Source organism: Pipra filicauda, unplaced genomic scaffold, assembly GCF_003945595.2.
Source record: "Pipra filicauda isolate LSUMZ 115617 unplaced genomic scaffold, ASM394559v2 scaffold448_size536912_pilon, whole genome shotgun sequence".
Classification (NCBI taxonomy): domain Eukaryota; kingdom Metazoa; phylum Chordata; class Aves; order Passeriformes; family Pipridae; genus Pipra; species Pipra filicauda.
In genome coordinates, this window is record NW_024104585.1 from 310,261 (window position 1) to 331,857 (window position 21,597).

Genomic DNA, 21,597 nt, shown 5'->3' on the forward strand with positions numbered 1-21,597 from the left:
ACCTTTCTGAGCTATTCACTGCTGTCCTTCATATGTGAAAGGAAAAGGACTTTTAAGTTGCTGGTGTCTATTAAGCTGGTTTATTGCAACACACTCCTTGCATTCCATTATTTTTACATGTAACTGAATAACTTTATGCTGACAAATGTTGCAATACCTGTTAGACCAGTCCTGGAATAACACATATGAGAAGGTAATTTTATTCCGAATGCTTGTTTGGTTGTTGTTAAGTCTGATTTTGTGTTAAACTTCACTTGTGTGGTCTTAATGGCTGTATTGAATGAACTAGAACAAAGTAGATCCTGCTCTGTGCTGATTTATCAAGCAAGGATACGAGTGAAATACCTTCAAATGTGCTTAATCTGATATGCTTTCTATTCTCCTTGCACAACAATTAACGTATGTTTTTGCTAAAATAACTGAACTTTGAAGGTTGGTATGTGTTTGCAATAAAGAATGCAGTTGTGGCAAAGATCCAGATTTTACCCTTGAACATGCTTCTGAGAGCCAATCAGTGCATTTGAAGGCAAAATTTCACATGAAACACAGAGGAAAACAGCAGTACAAAAAAGCTTTTGGGCTTTTTTTCTGACTGCATAGAGACAGAAGGAAAAAACATTTGATATGGAAGTAATATGGATTAGGAATACTAATAAGAACTTAAATACACAAAGAAATTTTCCAAAAGAAAAAAAAAGGAAGATAACTTGATCATTAATTGTTGAGAGAGTTTTGTGACAGTGGCACAACTGGCAGTGCAGTTGCTCTCACAGCATGACAGCACAGTGTTAAATTTGCAGGACTTGTCGCTTTTCTGATGTTAGTTCCTCTGAGAACTGTTCCCTGATCAAGGAAGTATGATCTTTTTCTAATGTATTGGCTCTTTTACCATGTCCTGTTTTCTAAGATGAGTTGTCATACAGACGACATCTGTGGCATCAAATTTCAAGCTAACCAGAGGAAAACCTTGTAGAAGTTCCAAAAAGATATCAAAAGGGAAAACTGACTTTCATATTTCTATATTGATGTGACTGGATACCTAATTTTAGGTTTAATTAGATTATAAATAATGCAGTTTGTATTAATGGGGGAAAAGCTGCATTGCAGGAGGGAAGGTTGAATAAAGAACACAAAACTGAGCAGCTGGCTAAAAAAAACCTAAAGTGTTAGGATTACAAAAATTACTTAGAATTGTAACTAATGCTGTATCTTCTATATTTTCCCTTTATGTAAATGTGTGGTGTTTTTACTATATAGTAACTGAGCTTGTTGCCTTGCTGTGCTGCACTTGCTCATGTGAGCTGCTGTACAGATGCCACACCTGCTTTTTCTTCTTCTGCATCAATATCCTTGTGTATGTAATGCTTATGGAGAGGGTACTGGATCTTCAATTTGTGACACTTCAGTTTCCTTCAAACTTGCAGTTTTGGAGATTGCTGTGGACAGAAGTGTAACCTTAACTGTAGGGATAGGACTGTGTGACAAATGCCTCCTACAAAGCCAGCAGTCAGATGTGGACAGTCAAAGCAGGGTTGTTCCTAGAGACAAAGGGACATTCTTCATACCTTTTTCTGTTTCAAATGCTTATCTGCATTCATCTGAAACTGAATACAAGATAACTGATTGTACCTGGAACCTCTACGAGAGCAGGAAAAGAACAGGGCAGGTATCTTACAGCTAGTAAGAGCTTACTCTTGATAAATTCAGTGCTTCCCAAATGCTTTTTTTCCATGTTGGCAAGTAGGCTGTGCTGAAGTATGTCCGCTTTAACTGTAGTGGCAAGTTAAAGGTTTTAATGAATGCTTGACCTTCTGTTCAAGTTGAGAAAGAGAGTGAAAATGGAGCAGGTGACTTTTAGCAGAACACTTCCAGATGCAGTGTTGATTTTAAGGATCAAAAGTTATCTCCACGTGACAGAAGAGACCCGAGCAAAGATCTCGAATTGAATGGTGTGTAAACATTAGGTTAATGTTGCATAGTTACAGGAAGCTATATTCCTGTGGTTGGGTCACAGGTCTTGTTTAAACAGGGCAAGTCTTGTTTGGATATATGCGGCATTGATGCTGACAGAAATAACTGAGTGTTGAATGAATGTATCCAGTGATAGTGGTATCAATGACATACTTGTCAATATGACAATTTTAGTATGATGGTTATGTCTCTATAAATATTGAGAAGCAGTTTATTGTAAAATAAAGTAAATTTTTTTTGTTTGTTTGATCATCTTTTTAACTTCACAGTTGTCTCTTTAAATTAATGATATACCATTATATTGTGATTCTGAATGGCTGTATAGCATGGTGACAAGCTATTTTAGCTCTGTCTCCAAATTTAGGCCTTGAAGTTGTTGTGATGGTGCTGTTTACTAAATAGAACAAACACTATGCAGCTTCCACATCATCAGACTAATTTTTCTTTGCAATAGAATGAGGCATTACCAGCAATGGTTGTCTCCAAGATGGATAGATGGAGACTAGAATGGAAGCAAGATCCTGTGAACCAGTTGGGTTTTAGAGAAACTTTGAAGTTGAATAATCCCTTTCAGAGGATGGAAGGTGGGAGAGGAAAGGAGCAAAAGAGCAGTGTTTCTGGAAAACTTCCATTACCTGTACTTCAGAATACACTGCAGATAGGATGCTTAATAAGCTTGGTTTGCCCTGGCAACTAGTGCAGGGATACTCATACAGGTGTTCCAACAGTAGCCTTTTCAAGATGCATGAAAATTTAACTCAATCCTACTTATCTAATAGAGGTACACCTTTGGAGAAGAGGATTTCTACTATAGCAATTAAAAAAAGACATCTGAATCCCTTTTAGATGTGTGGCTAACTACTTCTCATTATTAAACTTTCTTTTCCAAATTACAGACCTTGCTAATTTGGTAGCATTAAATCTGGCTGGATGCTATGGATCCTATGGGGAGAGGCTGAGGGAGCTGGGGTTGTTTAGCCTGGAGAAGAGGAGGCTCAGAGGTGACCTCATCGCCGTCTATAACTACCTGAAGGGAAGTTCTAGCCAGGTGGGGGTTGGTCTCTTCTCTCAGGCACTCAGCAATAGGACAAGGGGGCACGGGCTTAAGCTCCACCAGGGGAAATTTAAGTTGGATATCAGGAGAAAATTCTTTACAGAGGGAGTAATCAGGCATTGGAATGGGCTGCCCAGAGAGGTGGTGGATTCACCATCCCTGGAGATTTTTAAACACAGATTGGACGTGGCACTGAGTGCCATGATCTAGTAAATGGACTGGATTTGGACCAAGGGTTGGACTCGATGATCTCGGAGGTCTTTTCCAACCCAATCGATTCTATGATTCTATGAAATGCACAGTCTACCCTTCCCCTTTAAAAAAGCAGCTGTGGGGATGGGGGAAGGTGTGCAAAAGCCATTTCAGGTTTTCCTGTAGTTGTGACTTGCTTCTGTTCTAATTAGCTGTAATCTGTCACTGACAGCCTGATCTAATGATCTAGGAAGTTTTATTCGGAGCTTATTCCTTCTGTTTGCCCTTTACTCTGCCCTTTTACGTTCAGTATGAGCAGGTGTTGCTTGATTGCACCCTCTTGATCCCCAGAAGAAAACCCTGCATAAAACTTATTAAAAAAAAAAAAAATTCCTCTTACAAAGACTTCCAAGATGATTTTCCTCACCCTACCCCAGGCTGTTATCAGGGGTACAGCTGACAGTAGAAGCAAACATCCAAATATCTATTTAAGGGTATGGAAACTACCTGGTTGTAAGTGGGCTCTTCAGCACTAAGTTCCACCTTTCCTGATGACACTGCACTGAGATGGTGCTCTGTCTACTATCCTTAGGTGCTGGTCTTGAGCATAGGTGGTATGTGTGCATCCTTTTTGGATGCTTAAAAACAAAATACCTACTCTCCAAATACTGGGACAGCTGTCCATCACTGTCATTATGTACTTTCTGGGCATGTGTTTGCATTTTTAGTTACTGATAAAGGATTAATCTGTACAGATACTTGCGGAGAGAGTGGGTGTTCTGTATGTGAAGCCTGACCTTGAAGCTGAATGGCTTTCTCAAAAGAAAACCCAACCAAAGGCTTTCTTAGCCTTAGTGCTGATGAAAAATAGCTCTACCCCTTCTTGAATTCTTGCGTATGTTCTCTCCCCTGTTGTTCTGGATTCCCTCAAGTGTTCTGTGTTCAAAGTATTTTTTAAGTTCTTGCTGTTCAAATCCAAGAAAGCTTCCTTCCCATTCATCAAGTAACTAATATGATGTATGTTAAATAGCTTTTCTAGAATCAGATGTGTTTTCTGTCCAGAAGAGGTAAAGCTTTCATTAACTCTTAGTTTCAGTTAGGAAGAGAAAATTGGTGCTTTTGTATGTTTTAGAGACATGTAAAAATTGTTGTTACAGTGACAAACTGATCTACATAATTTAAGGTGTTAGAATTGAAATGACCTGTCAGACACATGTGCCAAAATTGCAACTTCTATAAATGACTGCACTGATAATGTTAAACGTGTTTGACACTAGCACATAACTTTAGAAGGACAAAGAAAACACTCTCTTGATTTAAAACAAACAAGCATAAAAAAAACCCTAAAACCCCAAACTGGAAACTCAAATCTACTTTTGACCTCTGGTTAGGAGGTGCAGTCATATACAGCAGCAGAGGAAATTCCTGACATTCTAGCTATGTGAGCTGGGGCTTCCAGCCCTTTTGCCAGACTTACACATGTGGGTCTGATGTCTTTTCTTCTCAGTTGTCATTTCAGGCTTCTTACAGAAGTGAATGGGGAACAAAATAATGCCAAAAGCAACATGTTTCATCCTTCTGCTTTGGGTCTTTGTGTAGTATGTATTAATTGCTTTGGGAGAGTTTTGAACACAAGTTCCTAAACTCTTGTTCATTTTTAGAAGCCAGGATAGAATACTAGTATTAAGATTTTACAACTTGAGTACAAATAATATATTTTTAAAAAGCTAATCTGGACGCTCCTGAAGAAAACCACTTCAAATATCAAAAATTGTTCAATAAACTTGTGACTGATATAACATGCTAGAATGACGGATAGAAAACAAGATTGTAAAATTTTGTTTAAATGGGCTTATTTTATATTATTGTCCTGTTATAGTTTGTGGACAGTGTGGGTATTCCTTACCTGGGTAGATCACATGTGACAGAAAACTAAAATAGGAATCTTCATGCTGTTGATTTTCAGAAGTCTTGCACATTGTACTGCCATATCAGCCATAGAGTTAGAGTCTATGCTTTAGTCTGTGACATTGCTCTGGGCATCCAGTCCTTATCATGGTACAAGCCTCTGCTTTCAGCTTCCAGCTTGCAATAACTGGATACCTTCTGCTGGGGCTTTGATGTCCTCCAATGTAGGCATACTAGGTAGAGGACAAATGGCTTGAGCCTGGAACTCACCTGTTAGAGCTGGAGAGCTATTGGAAGTTAAATGCTGTCAGTGTCCTTGAAGTGGATCTATCCCTGAACAAGATGCTGGCAGCTGCCAAGTCATGAATAAGAAGAGCCAAGTGTTTGAGGAAAGTGGATTTTTGGGAGAGCATACAAGTAACTGAAGGTGGATGGAACTTGGATCCTGACTCAAGGGCTGTACCTGGGTAGCAGGGCCCTGTTCATTGTAAAGAAACGGGTGATCTGACTGGTTCGCTGCTACGTCTGGAGCTTTTACAGAACACGATATATCACCTAATGAAAGAGTCTGTGGTGCGGGAGAAAATTGTTGCCTTTATCAACACCTAAATTGTGTGAATTTAGAACTCTCTATTACTGCATAAAGTTATTATAACGTTAAGATTTTGGGGTTTTTTTTAAAGTGTGTTTGCTTAGTCTTTTTCAAAACTCTATAGCATGTTACTGAGATTCCCAAATCAGGTCTACAGGAGCTAGCATTATATAAAGGGATGGTACACATCAGTACTGCTTGAAAACAGCTTACTGTCTCCTTTGCCATTCTGTTTGAGCAAGCTGTCCATTGAAATGAGGGGTAAATAAGGACTCTAGTTAACTGCTAATTAACAATCCCTTATGAGGATTGTCCTGTATAAGTGGCTGTGGTTTACTGCTGTATTCTGCAGGTTGCTTAGGTTGCAGATGAGTTTCAGCAGAGCTTTTCAGTACTAATGTGAAGTGAGACTAAGTGAAACTTGAAAACTGAGATAAAGCTGTGTCTTCACAATAACACATCCCTAACTACTTTTGAATGACACCGTAATGTTCCAGTAATGTGAGTAGCTCTCTTACACATAGAGCAGAGTGTGAGTGCTCACTGTAAGAAAGCCTTACACTTTCTGTAAGCCAACATCGGTTTGGTTCAGGAGGCTGCAGACAGAAGCTGTCTGTGTCTGACTTCTACTCAAGAGTCCTGCATTTGTGAAACATTGCTTTGCTAATGCAAACCTCTGTTTTCCTTCTTAATCCTAGGGACTATTGCTATGAAAGCTACTAGCTCGTTGACAAGGGAAAGAGAGCTTTGCTTTCTAGCAGATATCTAGTTTGTCTTTACAGCTGCAGTCCACAAAACCTATCACTGTATGGTCAAACATGGTTTCACATCTGCACCTCTTTTCATCACTGTGGTAGTACTCACTTGCCTGATACTGTACACAATTGAAATTCAGATCTGTGGAATATGGAGCAAGAAATGAAACTTGCTGAAATCTTTCTCTTACTTTCTCATAAAACTCCAGCAGAAATCTGTGAATCATTGCTAGGTCTGCAGATTGGCTCACCTGTGAACCTCCTGTGGCAAAACTTCCTTTTTTTTTTTTTTTTTTTTTTTTCCTTCTTATTCTTCCTCCCCTCCTAGCTAAGGAACTTTCTGGGGAGTGTAGGGATTGCTATGGTGTTGGAGGAAAAAAATTGAGAAGGCAAACGAAAAATATCAAAAGGATAAGACTCACAACTGTATCATGCTTATGATCTTGCTTATGTGTTGGGGATTTTGTCCTTATTGTTTTGTAGTTTGGTGGACTTTTTTGTTTATTTTTGTTGGTGGGGGTTTGATTGTTGTTTCTTTGGTGGGGTTTTCTTCGTTTTTCTCGACTGAAACTAAAATATCTGAACCTATCCGTTATTTACTAAGGTGTCTGTAGTAGATACAGACCAGAAGTCCTGATGGCTTACCAGGATTAGAAAAGTTGACAAATGGGAGCTGTAACCTAAAGCATTTGTGAAGGTATAGCCTAGTAAGAATATGAGATCACTTTAAATTTCTTTGTCAATACTGCCACAGAGGAATTACATCTATCTTATATGAAAAACAGTTTTTGTTACCTGGCTATATCTGTGTGAGGTGTGTTCTCTAAATGTGCCTGTGATAAGGTTTCTTTTCTTAAAAATAAATAAAAGAGCAGTGAGCTACTCTGTGCTTTGTAGTCCAGTGGTTTTGACCCATCCTGACTAAGTTGAATGAATTGATACTTCCTTTCTCATCTGTGTTTTGTGTAAACAAAGACTGACCTAGTTTAGGCATTAAAGTGCTTCTGGCTTTGAATCCCAAGTGGAAAAGAGGGCTTTTGAGTTTATGGCCTGGCAAAAAGAGGGGTTTCTGCTAGCTGCTTGCCTTAAGCAGTTCATGCCTTTATGTTCCTGTGTCCCCTCTCCCTGTTGCCGTGACATGACATGCTGTGTGTCCATGCTGTGAACTGGGCAGGGGAATCCCTTAAGCTGTTGGGGCCAGCAAAGATTCTTCATTGACAAACTGCAGTGCAGACAATGTTGTGAAGAAATGAGGCTTTTATCATTCTGCTACTTTTGTCTCTCAGTCTCTTGCCTTTCCTCTTTCCTGCTCACGATTACTTCTGAGATTTATCAGATTTGAGCAGTTTTGACAATTGGATAAGGACTTCAAAGATATAAGTCTGCAACTACTGAAAATGGGCAGGTGACTATGAGAGAGACTATACAACATGCAATCAACATCAGTATTAGGCAGCAGAGAATCTGTGAGAGCTGGAGGACTGATGAAGAGAAGTATACTATGACAACTTGAACAGCTAGAAAAGCTTCAGTTGAAACTCTCATCATCTTGAGTGCTACAGAATACAATTCTGAAATGAAGACACAAGGAACCAGGCTTAGTCATTTCAGTGGTAGTGAAACTATGTGTTCTCTAATCTGTTCTGTGCTGTCAAATGCTTCCAGTTAAAAAAAAAAAAAGATAATAATATGGTAGATACAGTAATTTGAGGCTCTGGATGCCACTAGGTGGCAGAACTCCTGCATCTATTCTGTAGATTTCTTTCTGTGTCTTGATTTTCCATCTGAGTATATTGAAAATACTTTTCAGCTATAGTGGAATGCTTACATGCTATTGTAATTGGGCTCGTATTGGCTGGTGTGGGAAACATCGAGGGTCTGCAATATACTCCTTTCTTGTTCAGACTACTACTCTTTCTGAAAAGCCTGTTACTCAAAGTAGTTGCTTATGCTTAGCTTTGTTTAGGTGTCAACATATAACTCTTCTTTCCCTGTTTCTTGGTTTTGTTGTTAATACATGAGAAATCAGGAGACAGCAAAGTGATGTTTAAGAGTGATGCATTGTAAGGAATAAATTGGTAGGAGCATGGAGATAGTGAATGGTTTAACCTATGGTAGAAGGTATGATTTTTAAGTGTTGGAAGCTTAGTGTTTTGAAATGACTTGTTTCTGTTGGTGAGATGCTTGCAGTTGAATAGCTACCAGTTAGAAACAAATTCATCTGAAGAATACCAGTTAATGATTATCTTTAATAAAGTTCCTCTTCTCAGAACTAGTCTTTGATTGCAATGTGCTTGTCATCCACTCAGTGTGGGAGATTATTTTAGCTTCATCTTATTGCTGTTTTGATTTACAGAGCAACTGGGGTGTGGTGGCTGAGAACAGTCCAAGAATAGGGTCATTGCCTGTCTATATTTACTAGTAGTGGGCTATGTAGGTTGTGGGTGTGGGGACATGACAAATTCTGCAATTATTATATATGTTTGCGTGTTGTATTAGCTGGGGTTCAGCCCTCATCTTGCATTAGGGCATACAGTGTGACCAAGGCAGGAGACGTCGACATCCTTGTGATCTACTTCATAAGTATGCCATCTCTTTTAGTGAAGACCTCCAAGTGGATGCTTAGTAATGACTGATAAATACTGAATGATGAATCTAAAAGCAGTATGGGTTTGTTTCTTTAGGTGCTGGATTGTAGAAACATCTAGATATTTCCATTTGGAGTATTAAAACTCAGATTTCAAAGCAGCTTGATTAGGGTTTTCAAAGGGTGTTAGAATCACTTAACAGAATGTGATACCTACTCTGAATTTTGTATACAGTTGATGCTATGCTGCATGAGGGCAGTTGAATACAGCTATTTCTGATCACCTATAAAGAAATATGAAGGGATACCAGCTTATTCCATTTCTTGTGTAAATATCGATTAGTTTATAACTTTATTTTGCTCTTCTGAAATAATCACAGGAATGAGAATGACCTTTTGAATGTAGTGTCTTGGGTGAATTGTACAAGTCTCTTATTTCCCAGCAAGTCCAAATAGAAGTTCACATGCAATTTTCTTTTACTGCTACAGTCAGCACAGCCTTCTTATTCCTTCACCTTTCTAGTACATGTACTATACCTACTCCTAACTATCTCTTCCCCAGCTACCCTGCATCAAATCAGTCCTTTCCTCTGATGATCTTCCTGGGCATGCCCACAACTCATGAACAGCTCAGCTCATTCCTTCCTTCATCCTCTGTGGATCTGCTCTGAACAGCTGATCAGGAAATGCAAGTGCTGTTGCAGCCACTGTCAAGCTCTGCAGTACCACTTTAGGGATACAATAGGGATGTTTGAAAACTTGTGCTCTTGATGGTGGTAGATGTAACTCTCATTCTAACCTGGACAGGGTTGTTTTGGTTTTGATTTTATGTTTGGTGGTTTTGTGTATTTTGTTCCTTTTTTTTTTTTTTTAAGAGATTTTAGGCTGTCAGATACAGGAAGCAGGGCCTTGCTTGAAAAGCTCTGTATTGATACATGTGTCTAAAGCTAGTTTGTCTTTACTGTTCCTTTAAAATCACTAGTGTTTGACTGAATAGTCTTTATGAAATGTGTATGGGAACATTGAAGAAAGTACTGTGAAGGAAAGAAGTTCAGCCAAAAAATAGAGTAGTTTTCAGGAAGGTGCTACTTTGGCTCTAGGTTTGTTTATCATAGAAAGGTAAGTTGAAATAACAACCCCAAATAGCAAAAAAAATCATCTGTTTTTAATTGAAATGTATTTTTAAAAACACACAATGCTGACAGAAATACCTGAAGCATCTTGGTGTTCAGAATTATGTGTAAAGTTTCTCTTTTGTATCCTGTTCATGTCATTAGCTCAGTTCAATTGCTACCTACAAACCAATACCACAGAGATCATTCAACGGGCTTTATTTGTAGTGTAAAAGCTGTGAGTATTTATTCATAATATGCTTTCAGTTCCTCACCTCAAGTTATTCTTTTCTAACGTCATACAGTATTTTGAAGATGATATTTCTCAAAAGTTTGAGGTTGGTTTTTGTAAGTTTATTTTTTTATAATTTTAACTAGAACTTGACAATTTATTTAAAAATTGTACATGGAAAGCAATCTTCCTTTCAGAAAGAAATTTGTTGACTGTGCTTTCCTGTGCTGTATTGAAAATAGCTGATAGTTGGACTGTGGCAACTTGAGAGCTCCAACACGTGAGATTTGTGTGATGCCTGGTGATCTTACTACTGTCATTTCAGACAGTGTACGCCTAGCATACTAAACTGGTAATGGAAGCAAGTTTGTACTGAGTAGATGAGCAGAGATGCCTGGGTGTAACATCCCAATTTTGTTGACAGTTTAGAAGTGATAGTGATTTCTGACGAAGCTATTGCAGTGAGATAGAAAATAAACTTTTTAAGCAAGCTTTGGCAGACTTAAGATGCTGAAGAGTTCAGTGTTGGTGAAGGGGGTTACTTAAAAAAAAAATAAAATGCAGTGGGCATGTGGAAACACTGAAAATACCAAAATTCAAAAGATAGCTGTGGAGTGTGCTTTAAGAACAACACTATTAGAGATAAAGGTGTATTTCTGTCCTGTTGCTGAGTTGATGATTAATACTGAAGGGATGTTCCCCTTTGTGGCAGAGGTCTTACATGGGGTCCTGATCGGTTTTTGTCTGAGAGGAGCTGGAAATCCACCATGAGGGAAAATATCTTGTATAACCCATCAGCCTTGGGTTATATTAGACCTTGTTTTAGAGTATATGAAACACTTCGATGTCTGCCTCTGAGATTGGGTGATGTACTTGCACAAAAAGAGGCTTGGCTTTAGAACACTGTTTTGTCCCGATGATCAAGATTGTACTGAGGCTGTATGGGTGCAGTGAGCTTTATTTAGAAGTTCCTGAAATGATGGTGATGATCCTTTAGTCTTTCTGAAACAAGATGCAGAGAAGACTGACAGTGGTGGTTTGTATGAACTGATTGTGGCTGGGGTTCAAATGAGTCTTCTGCCAACTTCTGTGTGAAGAAATTTATTTTCATCCTTGCAGTTCTTTTCTGTTTCACAGTAGGCATAAATGCTGAGTGGGGTGCAAGTGTTTTAATTCTACAATATAACTTGATGTGAGATATTCTTTTTCTGCTTATTTATGAGAGTGTGCCTGGGGAGAGATGCATTGGTCTGCTGTGTATTGGGCCCCTTAGGACCTCAGTGACCCTGGGCTGTTGGTTTCAGAGTAGTGCTGTGACTCTGCCTGGCCAAGAAACTAGGCAGTAAAGTTCTCTAGGGACATCACGCTGGATTAAGTGAATTAGATTTGGACTGTGCAGCCAGTGGTTCTTACCAGCTCCAGCATGATCCTTTTTAGCAGGTGGATTAAGTCTATCAGCTCTGCAGTCCCTGGCTTCCATCAGTCTTGAGCCTGCGGATTCGTTGACACTGGAGAAGGTAAGTCCCTTAAAAGGGAATTTTCTTTGGAATAAAACCCCCTCATCAAACCCAGCATCACTTTCAGTTAGTTTTTGAGGAGGTAACTGTAAGAGTTAGTGCTGTGTATTTAGAGCTTTATCACTAACACTGTAAGTGCCAGTTTGTCATAACTTGAATCGTACCTCTTGCAGAGAAGTGTTTTCTCAGCTTGACTTTTTGAAGCTCTCAAAGTTCTGATGGATCCTAGGGGTCACAGTGTCCTCAAGAGCTGTACTGTGGCTCTTCCTCCTGTGGCCCTGCCATGCTCTGTTTGGCCAGGGAGGGAGACAAAGAACAGGCTGCAGTTACTGGATGTAAGCATCTGCAGAAACTACTGACAGACATTTCTCACTCATCTCATTCTGCGGTACTGGGGCTGCAGCTGATACAAAGAACTGTGCAAGAACAAGTGAGCCAAGCAAAAACCATACCTTCCAAATGTTTTGAGACACTCTTCATGTGCATATGAAGGTGGTGACCTCCTTTCCAGAAAGTGATGATAGAATTTCTTTCACATGTAATAAGTGGTTGTTGCCCTCACTTCCCCACCCTGTTAAGACTTGGAAAAAGGAATGTTAAATGTACAGATGTCTTCTCTGTGAAAAAAAATGAAGTATCTCTTTTTTAGTCAGGTCATACAGATTTCTCTCTATTGTTTAAAAGTTCATAAAGGGACTGTGGTTCTTAATGTCCAAAAATTATGACATTGAGATTTCCACTGTCTGTGGCTTTAGAAGATCTCTAAGATATTTACAATTCTTACTGTTCTGCAGTGAATGTTGTATAGGAGTTGGAAGGAAAGATGACCATTGTCTGAGTCAACTTACCTACTCTCACTACAGGTCTTGGACACATAGGAATTCAAATGCATTTCAGTTTTTGATTCTTAATCTATAGAACTTGAAGTAACAGTTAAAAAGATGGAAGAGTATTGAGAAAATAATGATGGATCAAGAATTTAAAAATTGGGAAGAGGGATAAGTATAAAAAAACCCCTGTTCCTGACCTGCTTTCTAGACATTCATAATGACGGATTTTGGGTTTTTGATGCACAGAGGTTTGAAACTTCTCTGCAGAGGATACTGAATTTTTGTCTTGCCGTATTTCCAGCCTTTTTGCCTGGAAAACAGGTCCTGAATCATGAGTGAATGTTCACTGGAAATTATTATGTTGGTGCATTGTAGTCTTCACTACGGATGCTTCTGTTGAAGCAAATATGAGTTGTTGTAATCCATGTTACATTGTAAGTAGTTGATTCGTAAACTTCTTCTTTAGTCAAACATGATGGTAACTCAATCTCCCCTAGTGTTTGTGTTCATTTTATCTATTACAGTTTTCTACCTGTAGTCACTTTCTTTTACATACTTACATTTGTTTTGACTTTTTCTCAGGTTGAGGGAGCTTTATATTCTTACATTTCCCGTAATTCACCTCTAAGGTTGATATTTTAGGGAGTTCATTGTTATCAATAATAAAATCCTTTCTCTTCTAGTCAAGACATCTGCTTTGTTCTGTGCTGTATTCTTCCAGAAACTGAAATATTCCCACTGTGATATTATACTGAAATTCTTCCTTGCTAATTGCATATGGAAGTACAGGATAAGGTTTTATTGCTGCTTATAATACTTTCATTTCTACACTTTTGTGATCAAGGGAAAAAAAATCTTAAATGTGATTTTAGGTGTTAGTAGTGAAAATTTGAGAATTATATTTAACTACAAAAAAAAAAAAAAGAAAAAATCCCCAAATATCCCAAAACAAAAAAAACCCCTCTAACATTTGAAGAAAGTAGGAGAAACCACAACCACTACCTTCTTTCAATCTCTTCCTTATAGAAAAGAGATGAAGTCTAAACTGTGTTCATTCCTGGATTTTAACTGTGTTAACTCGCAATGTTTTGCTCTTGCATAGTCATGTTTAGATTCTCTAGTACTATGCAGCCTGCCTGTCTACCGCTTAGATTTAATTTAAAAAAGAAAAAGTCAATTTCTTTAATTCTCTTTAAGTTCCAGATTATATAAGAAACAGGTTACTTTTCCTAGGTCAACAGACCTATAACAAATACCATGAAACCATGTGCTTGGAGAGCTTCCTAACCTTTAAATATGGTGGAAATTTCCTTAGTTGCAGTCTTCAGCTCAGAAACAGTTGTGTTCTCATGTTTTTGCAGCATACTTGTCCTTTTAACATGAAGATGAGTAATAAAAACCATGCACATTCAAAATTGACTCCTTGCTAATTTTTTTTAAATCATATGTCAAATATTTAATCCTAAAGATTTAATTTTTGGATTTGGAAAATAACTTTATTAGTAACTGTGAAGACTGCAGAGTACATTAGCTTTTCTCGTCACTTTTGGAATATAAAATATTTGATGTAAATGTTGAATAAATCTCGATATTTGTCCATTAAATAGTTCCCCTCCTTCCTTCCCTCACACATGTAGACAAATCTTTGCCAGTCTTAGTACTCATCTGTAGTATTTCCACCACTGTTAAAAATCTTTTTACTCTGTGTTTGTACAGACATAATTATTTTTTGTAATTTCACATTCATCAACATTCCTATTACAATGTGCTCCCATTAGTTCTTAGTACCCAAAATTGATTCTGTTTCATTTAATATTGGGAGTTTTCAAATTGTTTTTTGTTATAGCACACCAATGATTTTATTTACTAAGAATCCTGTTTGGTTATGTACTTGTGTATATAATGTATATGATTTCATATTATCTGTTCTTTTAATCTTGTCAACTGATATATTACTGACTGAATTCTAAAATGTCAATTTTAAATAGTATCTTTTAAATAGTATCTAAAGTCTCAGTTAAAAAAAAAAAAGACTGTTTGTCCCTGAAAGGGTTGAAAAGCAACACTAAAATATTTTTGGAGTAATATACTATTGTACTCAGCCTCATTCCTGTCTCTGCATTGCCTGCCTGTTGCCTTTTACTTTCAAAGCTGGTGGTACAGGTAAACACTTCAAAGATTGAGGAAGAGGATGCACTTGAGCTCCCCTCAAAGCACTTTAGAGAGGAAGTACAGCTGACTCATCAGTGAAATTGTCTATACAGCAAATGCTGGTAAGTGTACTAAATGAACTGGGGAAAAAAATTGTCTATGATCTTTTAATTTTAGCAGTCCTGTAATAGGACTACATTGTTTAGATGAAAATGTGTGTTTTCTTTTCAAGCTGAATGATGCTAAGGTAATCATCCTGTCTTTAACACATCTCTTGTCTTGGATCTACAATTGTCCATTTCTTTCAGATAATACAAGAAATTACTTTCCCTAGACTGCTGCCTTTCTTGACTGGCTTTCTTCCTTACAGTATATTTTCCTATTCCTTTCACAGTAAGAATATTTCTCAGCAGCAGTTCTACTTATTTACATATGATCTTAAAGCATTAATATTTTGGTGGAGGAGGGAATTGTTTCCTGAAGTATCCCTGGAAGCATGTATGAAAGTGTCTTAGATCTGCACTTAAAGCTTGCTGATTATTTGCTAACAATGTTGAGTGTTTGTTACACTCAAACCATTTTGAATCCTTTTGTAATCAGATTTACTTTGTCTCTCTAAGATGTGGGAATACGTGATCTGATAAGAGCTAGGTCAGTGTTCAGCGAATTAAATTGTAACTGCTCTTGTCCACATGCTTAGCTTAGTGCAAGTGCAAATTAAAATTCATAAATTTAGCTGGAATTTGCATTTGGGACAGAGTGAGCACCCTGTCATTTCTTGTTACAGATTAGCTCATAAATGCTGACTTGTTAAGACAAGGTAATGTTAACATGGTTTAGATAGCATGTTTGTGTCCTTGGTATCATTGGAAGTGGAAATTTAAAATATGACTATTATTATCCATCCTTGATTTCTACTCTCATTATGTTTGCTTTATACAGCACTGCTGCTCTAAATTGAAAATATATTTTTTCTTTTTTTTTTTTTTTTTTTGTAAGCCCAAGAGAACCCTTCAGTAGTAAAATAGATTTTTGTAACTTCTTATAGAGAAACTTTCCATGGGGTTTTTTCCTAGAAACATTTGCACAAGCATTTTCCAATGCTTTGGGTTTTGTTTGCTCTGACTTAATGCTTCCTGCCTTCCCCCTACCTCCTACCTGCAAAGTTCCTAATATGCTTTTTCATTCTGTTGACTCCAGAGGTCTTCAGATCTATTCTTCTAAATAGTTTCTGGTTTTAGATGTTAATTTCATTGACTGAAAAGTTTTGTGCAAGTTACGCTTAGACCTCTAATGATCGGATCCCAGTGAGACATAGAATTTTTGTGCACTTTAATTTTTTTCTTTCCGTTTTTTGAGGAAGCTGCATGTAGTAGGCTTTCCATCAATGGAGGCTGGAATAATTATTTTCCTTTCAGTGTTTTCAAATATGGTTCTTCATGGCTCAAGTCGCTGTATTTTAAGCAAATCACTGCTTACTTATCTTATCGACTTCGCTTGCATTAACAAAAGCAATAATACTTTCTGAAATACTAGTTGTCCCCTCTTCTGCACAGCTATTGAACATCCTCAATAGCATTTTACTCAGTTCAGTCTTTTCTGGTGCTGTCATCCCTGGTAAAGCTTTTCCATGTTATAATTACTGATATAGTTAATAGTTATATAACTATAGTTATAGTTACGAAGTGAATCTTAAGAAGCAAACAGACTTTCTCAGACAATTGTTTTGTTAAACATTGATGGAAACATCTGTTAACTCCAGTAAGGACTGAAGTAAATGCCATACTATCTCATGGTAGTATTTTGGAGTTTAAGGCTCTAAAGGGCTTCCATCACTCTAGTTAGATTCAGCTATGAGACAGAAAAATTCAATGAACAGAAAACTTAAAACCTCCTGTTTGAATATTGAGAGGCAAATGCTACTTCACAAAAGTTCACTTTTATGAAAAGTTTCTGTTCAGAAATGCCCATCTTCAAGATGAAGAGTGATAGTGGACAAATGTCAATGTGTGTATGTGCTTTAAGGTTGTGCAAAGGGACTGGAAACTGAAATGGGTTAGAGTAAGAAATGCAGGAATTTTTGTTGATGGGAACTTTAATAAGGAAAGAAACAGGCAGTGATATGACCAGGAATTGGATGCTTTAGATATGAAAACAGAAGAAAGAAACTAAATAAATGATAAAGTTGACAACTTAAGGTCTGGGTGAGCATCAAAGAAGAAAGGTTGAGGTGTCGTGGTAATTGGTGTGGTACACAAGAAGGTCTAGGAATGTAGGTAACAAAAGAGGTGTTAACAGCATAACTGAAGAAGATAACTGAGAAAATGTGTAAATTATGTGCAACTTTGAGGAAAAAAAGGGAGAAAGTGAAGAAGGCAATCACGAAATAAGATCCTAGCTCTGTACTGAGAAAGGCTGCAAGATGCTTGTGCTGCTTGAGAGTAGTTGAGAAGAATGCCTGTCACTGTGAATGGAGGAGTGTCACTCTTCTTAAGGAAAACTGTCTTACTGGATATGAGATGAATCACTGACGGGGAAGTACAGAAGATACAATTGAGCAAAGTGAAGAGTATTAATTCTCTGAGGCAGAAAGGTCAGCTGTGGACTTGGAATTTAAGGGCTCTCTTTGATTTTGATTTTGACAGAAACATGACATCTAACAGAAGCAAATGATACTGCCATCCTAAAAAGTCATTGTAGTGTTAAATACCTGTTGAAGGGCTTTTGGCAACCCAATGGTTTACAAATGTGTTCAGAGAACATTCAATAAGATACTGTGTAGTGGCAAGGTGCAGTCTGTCAGGGTGAAAAACCACAGTATTGCCCACTTACAAGCTTGTTTTTCTAGGCCGACACAAACGTGTGAAGAAATGCTCATTCAGTTATTGTAAATAATTTTATATTGGTGGAGGGGTGGGGGGGGATGAACCAGGAATGGACTAACACTTCAAGCAACTGTTAGAAGCATTGGTTAGCCTGAAGGTTAGCATCTGGTTTGCCTGAAGGTGTTTTGTGCATTTCTTCAGTGTTTCGCCTATAGTACCTACTGTGTCAAGATTTGTGAACGCATAATATGGGTTAAATCTTTAGTGCCCTGGAGTATTTTTTTTTTTTAAGCAGCTGGGTTTCATGCTTAGTGAGAAATGTTTTATTCAGCTTTGAAGTTTTGAAGGTATTCAGCTTCTGACTTCAAACTGGGAACCTTTAACTCCTCTTACATCTTTACATTTCACATGTAAAGGTTCTCCATTTTCTATAGGGATGTTGGATGTGTTTGAATGACAGGAAGATAGGATGTGCTTCTGTGTTTATTCTGGTGTTACATAAGCTAAATACTTGTTTCATTCTCAATTTAACATACTTCCTAATTTTCCTTTGCCATGTTTTTTCTGCTTGTATTTTGCTGGTAAAGGTGTTACTGTAATGTTGGTTGTGGGTTTTTTAAGCGCTGTCTGAAAAATACAGATGCCCAAAATTTAGACATCTGTTTCCATTTTTGCAGAGAAACGAAACTGTAAGATTTTCGTAGAATCATAGAATGGTTTGTATTGGAAGGGATCTTCAGACCATCTAGTTCCAACCCCCCTGTAATGGGCAGAGACACCTTCCACTAGGCCACATTGCACAAAGTCCCATTCAACCTGCCATTGAACTCTTCCAGGGATGGGGCATCACAGCTCCTCTGGGCAACCTGTTCTAGTGCCTCACCTCCCTCACAGTAAATAATTTTTTGTCAATATCTAATCTAAACCTACTTGCAATTTAAAGCCATTCCACCTTGTCCTGTCACTACATGCCCTTGTAGTCTGTCTCCATCTTTCTTGTAGATGCCATTTGGGTGCTGGCAGGCTGTGATTAGGTCACTCTGAGGCCTTCTATTTTCCAGATTAAACCAAATTCTTTCAACCTTTTCTAATAGGAGAGGTGCTCCATCCCTCTGATCATCTTTTTTGCCCTCCTCTGGACTCCCTTTAACAGGCCAGTGTCCTTCCTGTGTTGACTCCAGAGCTAGATGTAGTACTCGAGATGGGGGTCTCACAAGAGCAGAGTAGAAGGGCAGAATCCCCTCCCTCAACCTGCTGGCCACACTGCTTTTGATGTAGCCCAGGACACATTTGGCTTTCTGGGCTGCCAGTGCACGTTGCCAGTTCATGTCCAGCCTCTCATCCACCAGCACTCCCAAGTCCTTCTCAGAAGGGCTGTTCTTTGTCTGTTCATCCCTCAGCCTGTGTTGATACTGGACATTGCCCCAACCCAGGTGCAGCACTTTGCACTTGGCCTTGTTGAACCTCATGAGATTGCCATGGGCCCACTTTTCAGGCTAACATTTTGAGTTACCCCTGTGAGTATACCCACCAGGAATACTCCTTGGCAATCTGTAAAGAAAAGACTCCTTTCCCTTAATTTTTTCACATTAGTTGGGATCTTATCTGAGCCAATTTTACTTTGTGTACTGAGCTCAATGGGTGTCTCAAGTCAACTTAATTCAAACAGATAGCTTCATTGATGTGATGTCTTTATTTGGCACACGGGATGTTTACTGTGGCGTAATTTATTTTATAAAATAATGCCAATTTTTCTCATTTGCTAATGTTTCTCATTTCACCCCCTTTCCTAGATAGCTGCAGCTGCTGGATGCTTACAACTACGTGTAACATACTGTACAGAGCTAAAACAGAAAAAGCTATTTTTTTGAGGGTCTTGACTTAAAGAATAGTTTCTGTAATGTAAATAATAATGTTCTGATAGTAAAATGTGACTATCCTTGAAAACTTTGTTTCATTTGTGGAATCAGTGGGTTATTTTCAATTCTCAGCTCCTAAAAGAGGCAATGTCAAAAACTTTATTTAAGGAAACTTTCTTGTTTATTCCACTGTAAAGAAAGTTAGCACCAGGCAAAGGTGAACTTCAAATAGAAAGATGATCTCAGTCTTGTTTTCTCTCATCACCTTATGTATCATCACATCAACCTCTTGTCTGTAAATAAGTTTTTATATCTCTAAGTTCCACAAAGATTGAGTTTCAAATGTCATAATGCCAATAAGTTTGGCAACTGAGATGCCTGTCATTTTTACCTCAAAGCAAACCCGACATTTTTTTGATAAAGCAGTTGTAATACTTGGAAAAGGCATGTTAGAAGCATGAAATCTTATGACAACTTCATTGGTTCTCCTAGTGTTTAGACTGCACAGGTTTGGACGCATGCCTCGAGTGTGCATTTGGCCTGCAGTAGCTGCTTATAGCAATCTTTCTTTTCTTTCTGATTTCTTTAGCAGAGATTACTGTTTAAGAAATGAGTGGCAGGGGAGAAAGAGAGAAATCGATAAGCCATTGCTTCTCTCCAGCCACCTAATGCATCGAGCAGCTACTTTCCTTGGGTATCCACCCATGCTATGGAAATGTTGCTGAGACAGTGCACAGTCTGGTACTTCCCTAATGACCTTGATTGATAATTCTTTTGCTTCCTGGTAGGTGGGAGCCGTAACACTTAGTGTAAGGACTCTGTTGTAGGCTGGATGAAGATGACGACTGCAATAAACAGGACAACTGGTAAGTTATACTGCTCCCCCTCCCATAAAAGTCCTCAACAATATATGGTGATTTTGGGAAAAAATGATTGATTCTAGATGAAAACGTGTCTGTTCCTGAGGCTTCCCAGAAAACTTTCTATATTGCATAGTGACATATCTTAAACTCTCAGGAGGTCAAAGTAGCTAAGAATAATTGGGGGTGCAAGGGGCAGTCTCAATATGAGAGGCTTCAGAGTAGTGGGATTTTCAATCTCCAGCATGTTTCTGGATTAGAGTCACTCAAATACAGTGTTAGGATGCCTATTAAGAATAGAAAGTTCACCTTCAGCAAAAATTAACTGTCATATAAAAGAGCATGGTTTCCCTGTAAAAGGAATAAAGGCATTTCAAAGCTATGTCTCCTGTTTGTCTGTCTAGCATTTTGATGTTGCAGCCAAACACGTTCATGGATTGAATTGCCTCTGATAAGTGTTCAGGATGATGTGTTTCATTCCAGTACTCTTTTAAAACCGTTAAGATTTCTGAGTGATGGTATGATAGGCTTGAGGATAGACTAGTTGGTGTTTGCATATTGGTATCGGTAAAGACCATAGCACGTTTGTTTGTAACTAGAGGAAGAGAAGTGTGAAATAGTGACATCTACCCATCTGGTCCATCTGTACTTGGGCAAAATGAGTGGTGCACTTAAATTCAATATCTGTTGCCCTTTGTATAGCCTTGCAGAGTAGGTGGCTTCTCAGTGCTGTGTAATGAAAATGATTCTTGACTTCTTGATGCTGTGTGATGGAACCATTAGTTTTATGTACAGCATCAAGGCTGCAGCTCTTTTTTGGTGTTGATTTTCAACAGAAAGTGCATGAGCGTGGTTATTGTGCTAGAGCCAGCACTAAAAATTAAGGGAAAGATTTCAGAAATTGCCCTGATTGCCATCTCCCTAAGAAGTTTCATAAGACATTAGAAGGCAATGATAGCACATAGGGAAAAATCTGGTCACAGTAAACTGTGAACGTTACTGTGTTTTATGAGTAGATTTTACAGGTATAATCACAAAAGCAGATTGTGGAATGTTCATTAACCAAACAGTGTTTGCCATCCTTCCGAGTAAACGATGAGTTGGGGTAAATTTGTGCTTTCAGAACAGAAGCCTCCAGAAGGCCTTGAACAG

General features: G+C 38.2%; 1 protein-coding gene across 3 annotated transcripts in view; it reads left to right on the forward strand.

Annotated features, from left to right (window-relative positions):
- Window positions 1–21,597, forward strand: part of CRIM1 (cysteine rich transmembrane BMP regulator 1) — a 170,933-nt gene that overhangs the window by 19,408 nt on the left and 129,928 nt on the right. The window contains exons 1-2 of one of the 3 annotated variants that reach the window (XM_039385889.1): window positions 13,363–15,023; window positions 20,374–20,451. The exons of 1 other annotated variant lie outside the window; for it this stretch is intronic. In XM_039385889.1, the coding sequence (XP_039241823.1) occupies window positions 20,418–20,451 (34 nt within the window). In that variant the 5' untranslated portion in view covers window positions 13,363–15,023; window positions 20,374–20,417. Of the gene's footprint in view, window positions 1–13,362; window positions 15,024–20,287; window positions 20,452–21,597 lie in introns of those variants that run through there. One more of the 3 variants, XM_039385890.1, reaches the window with a different exon arrangement.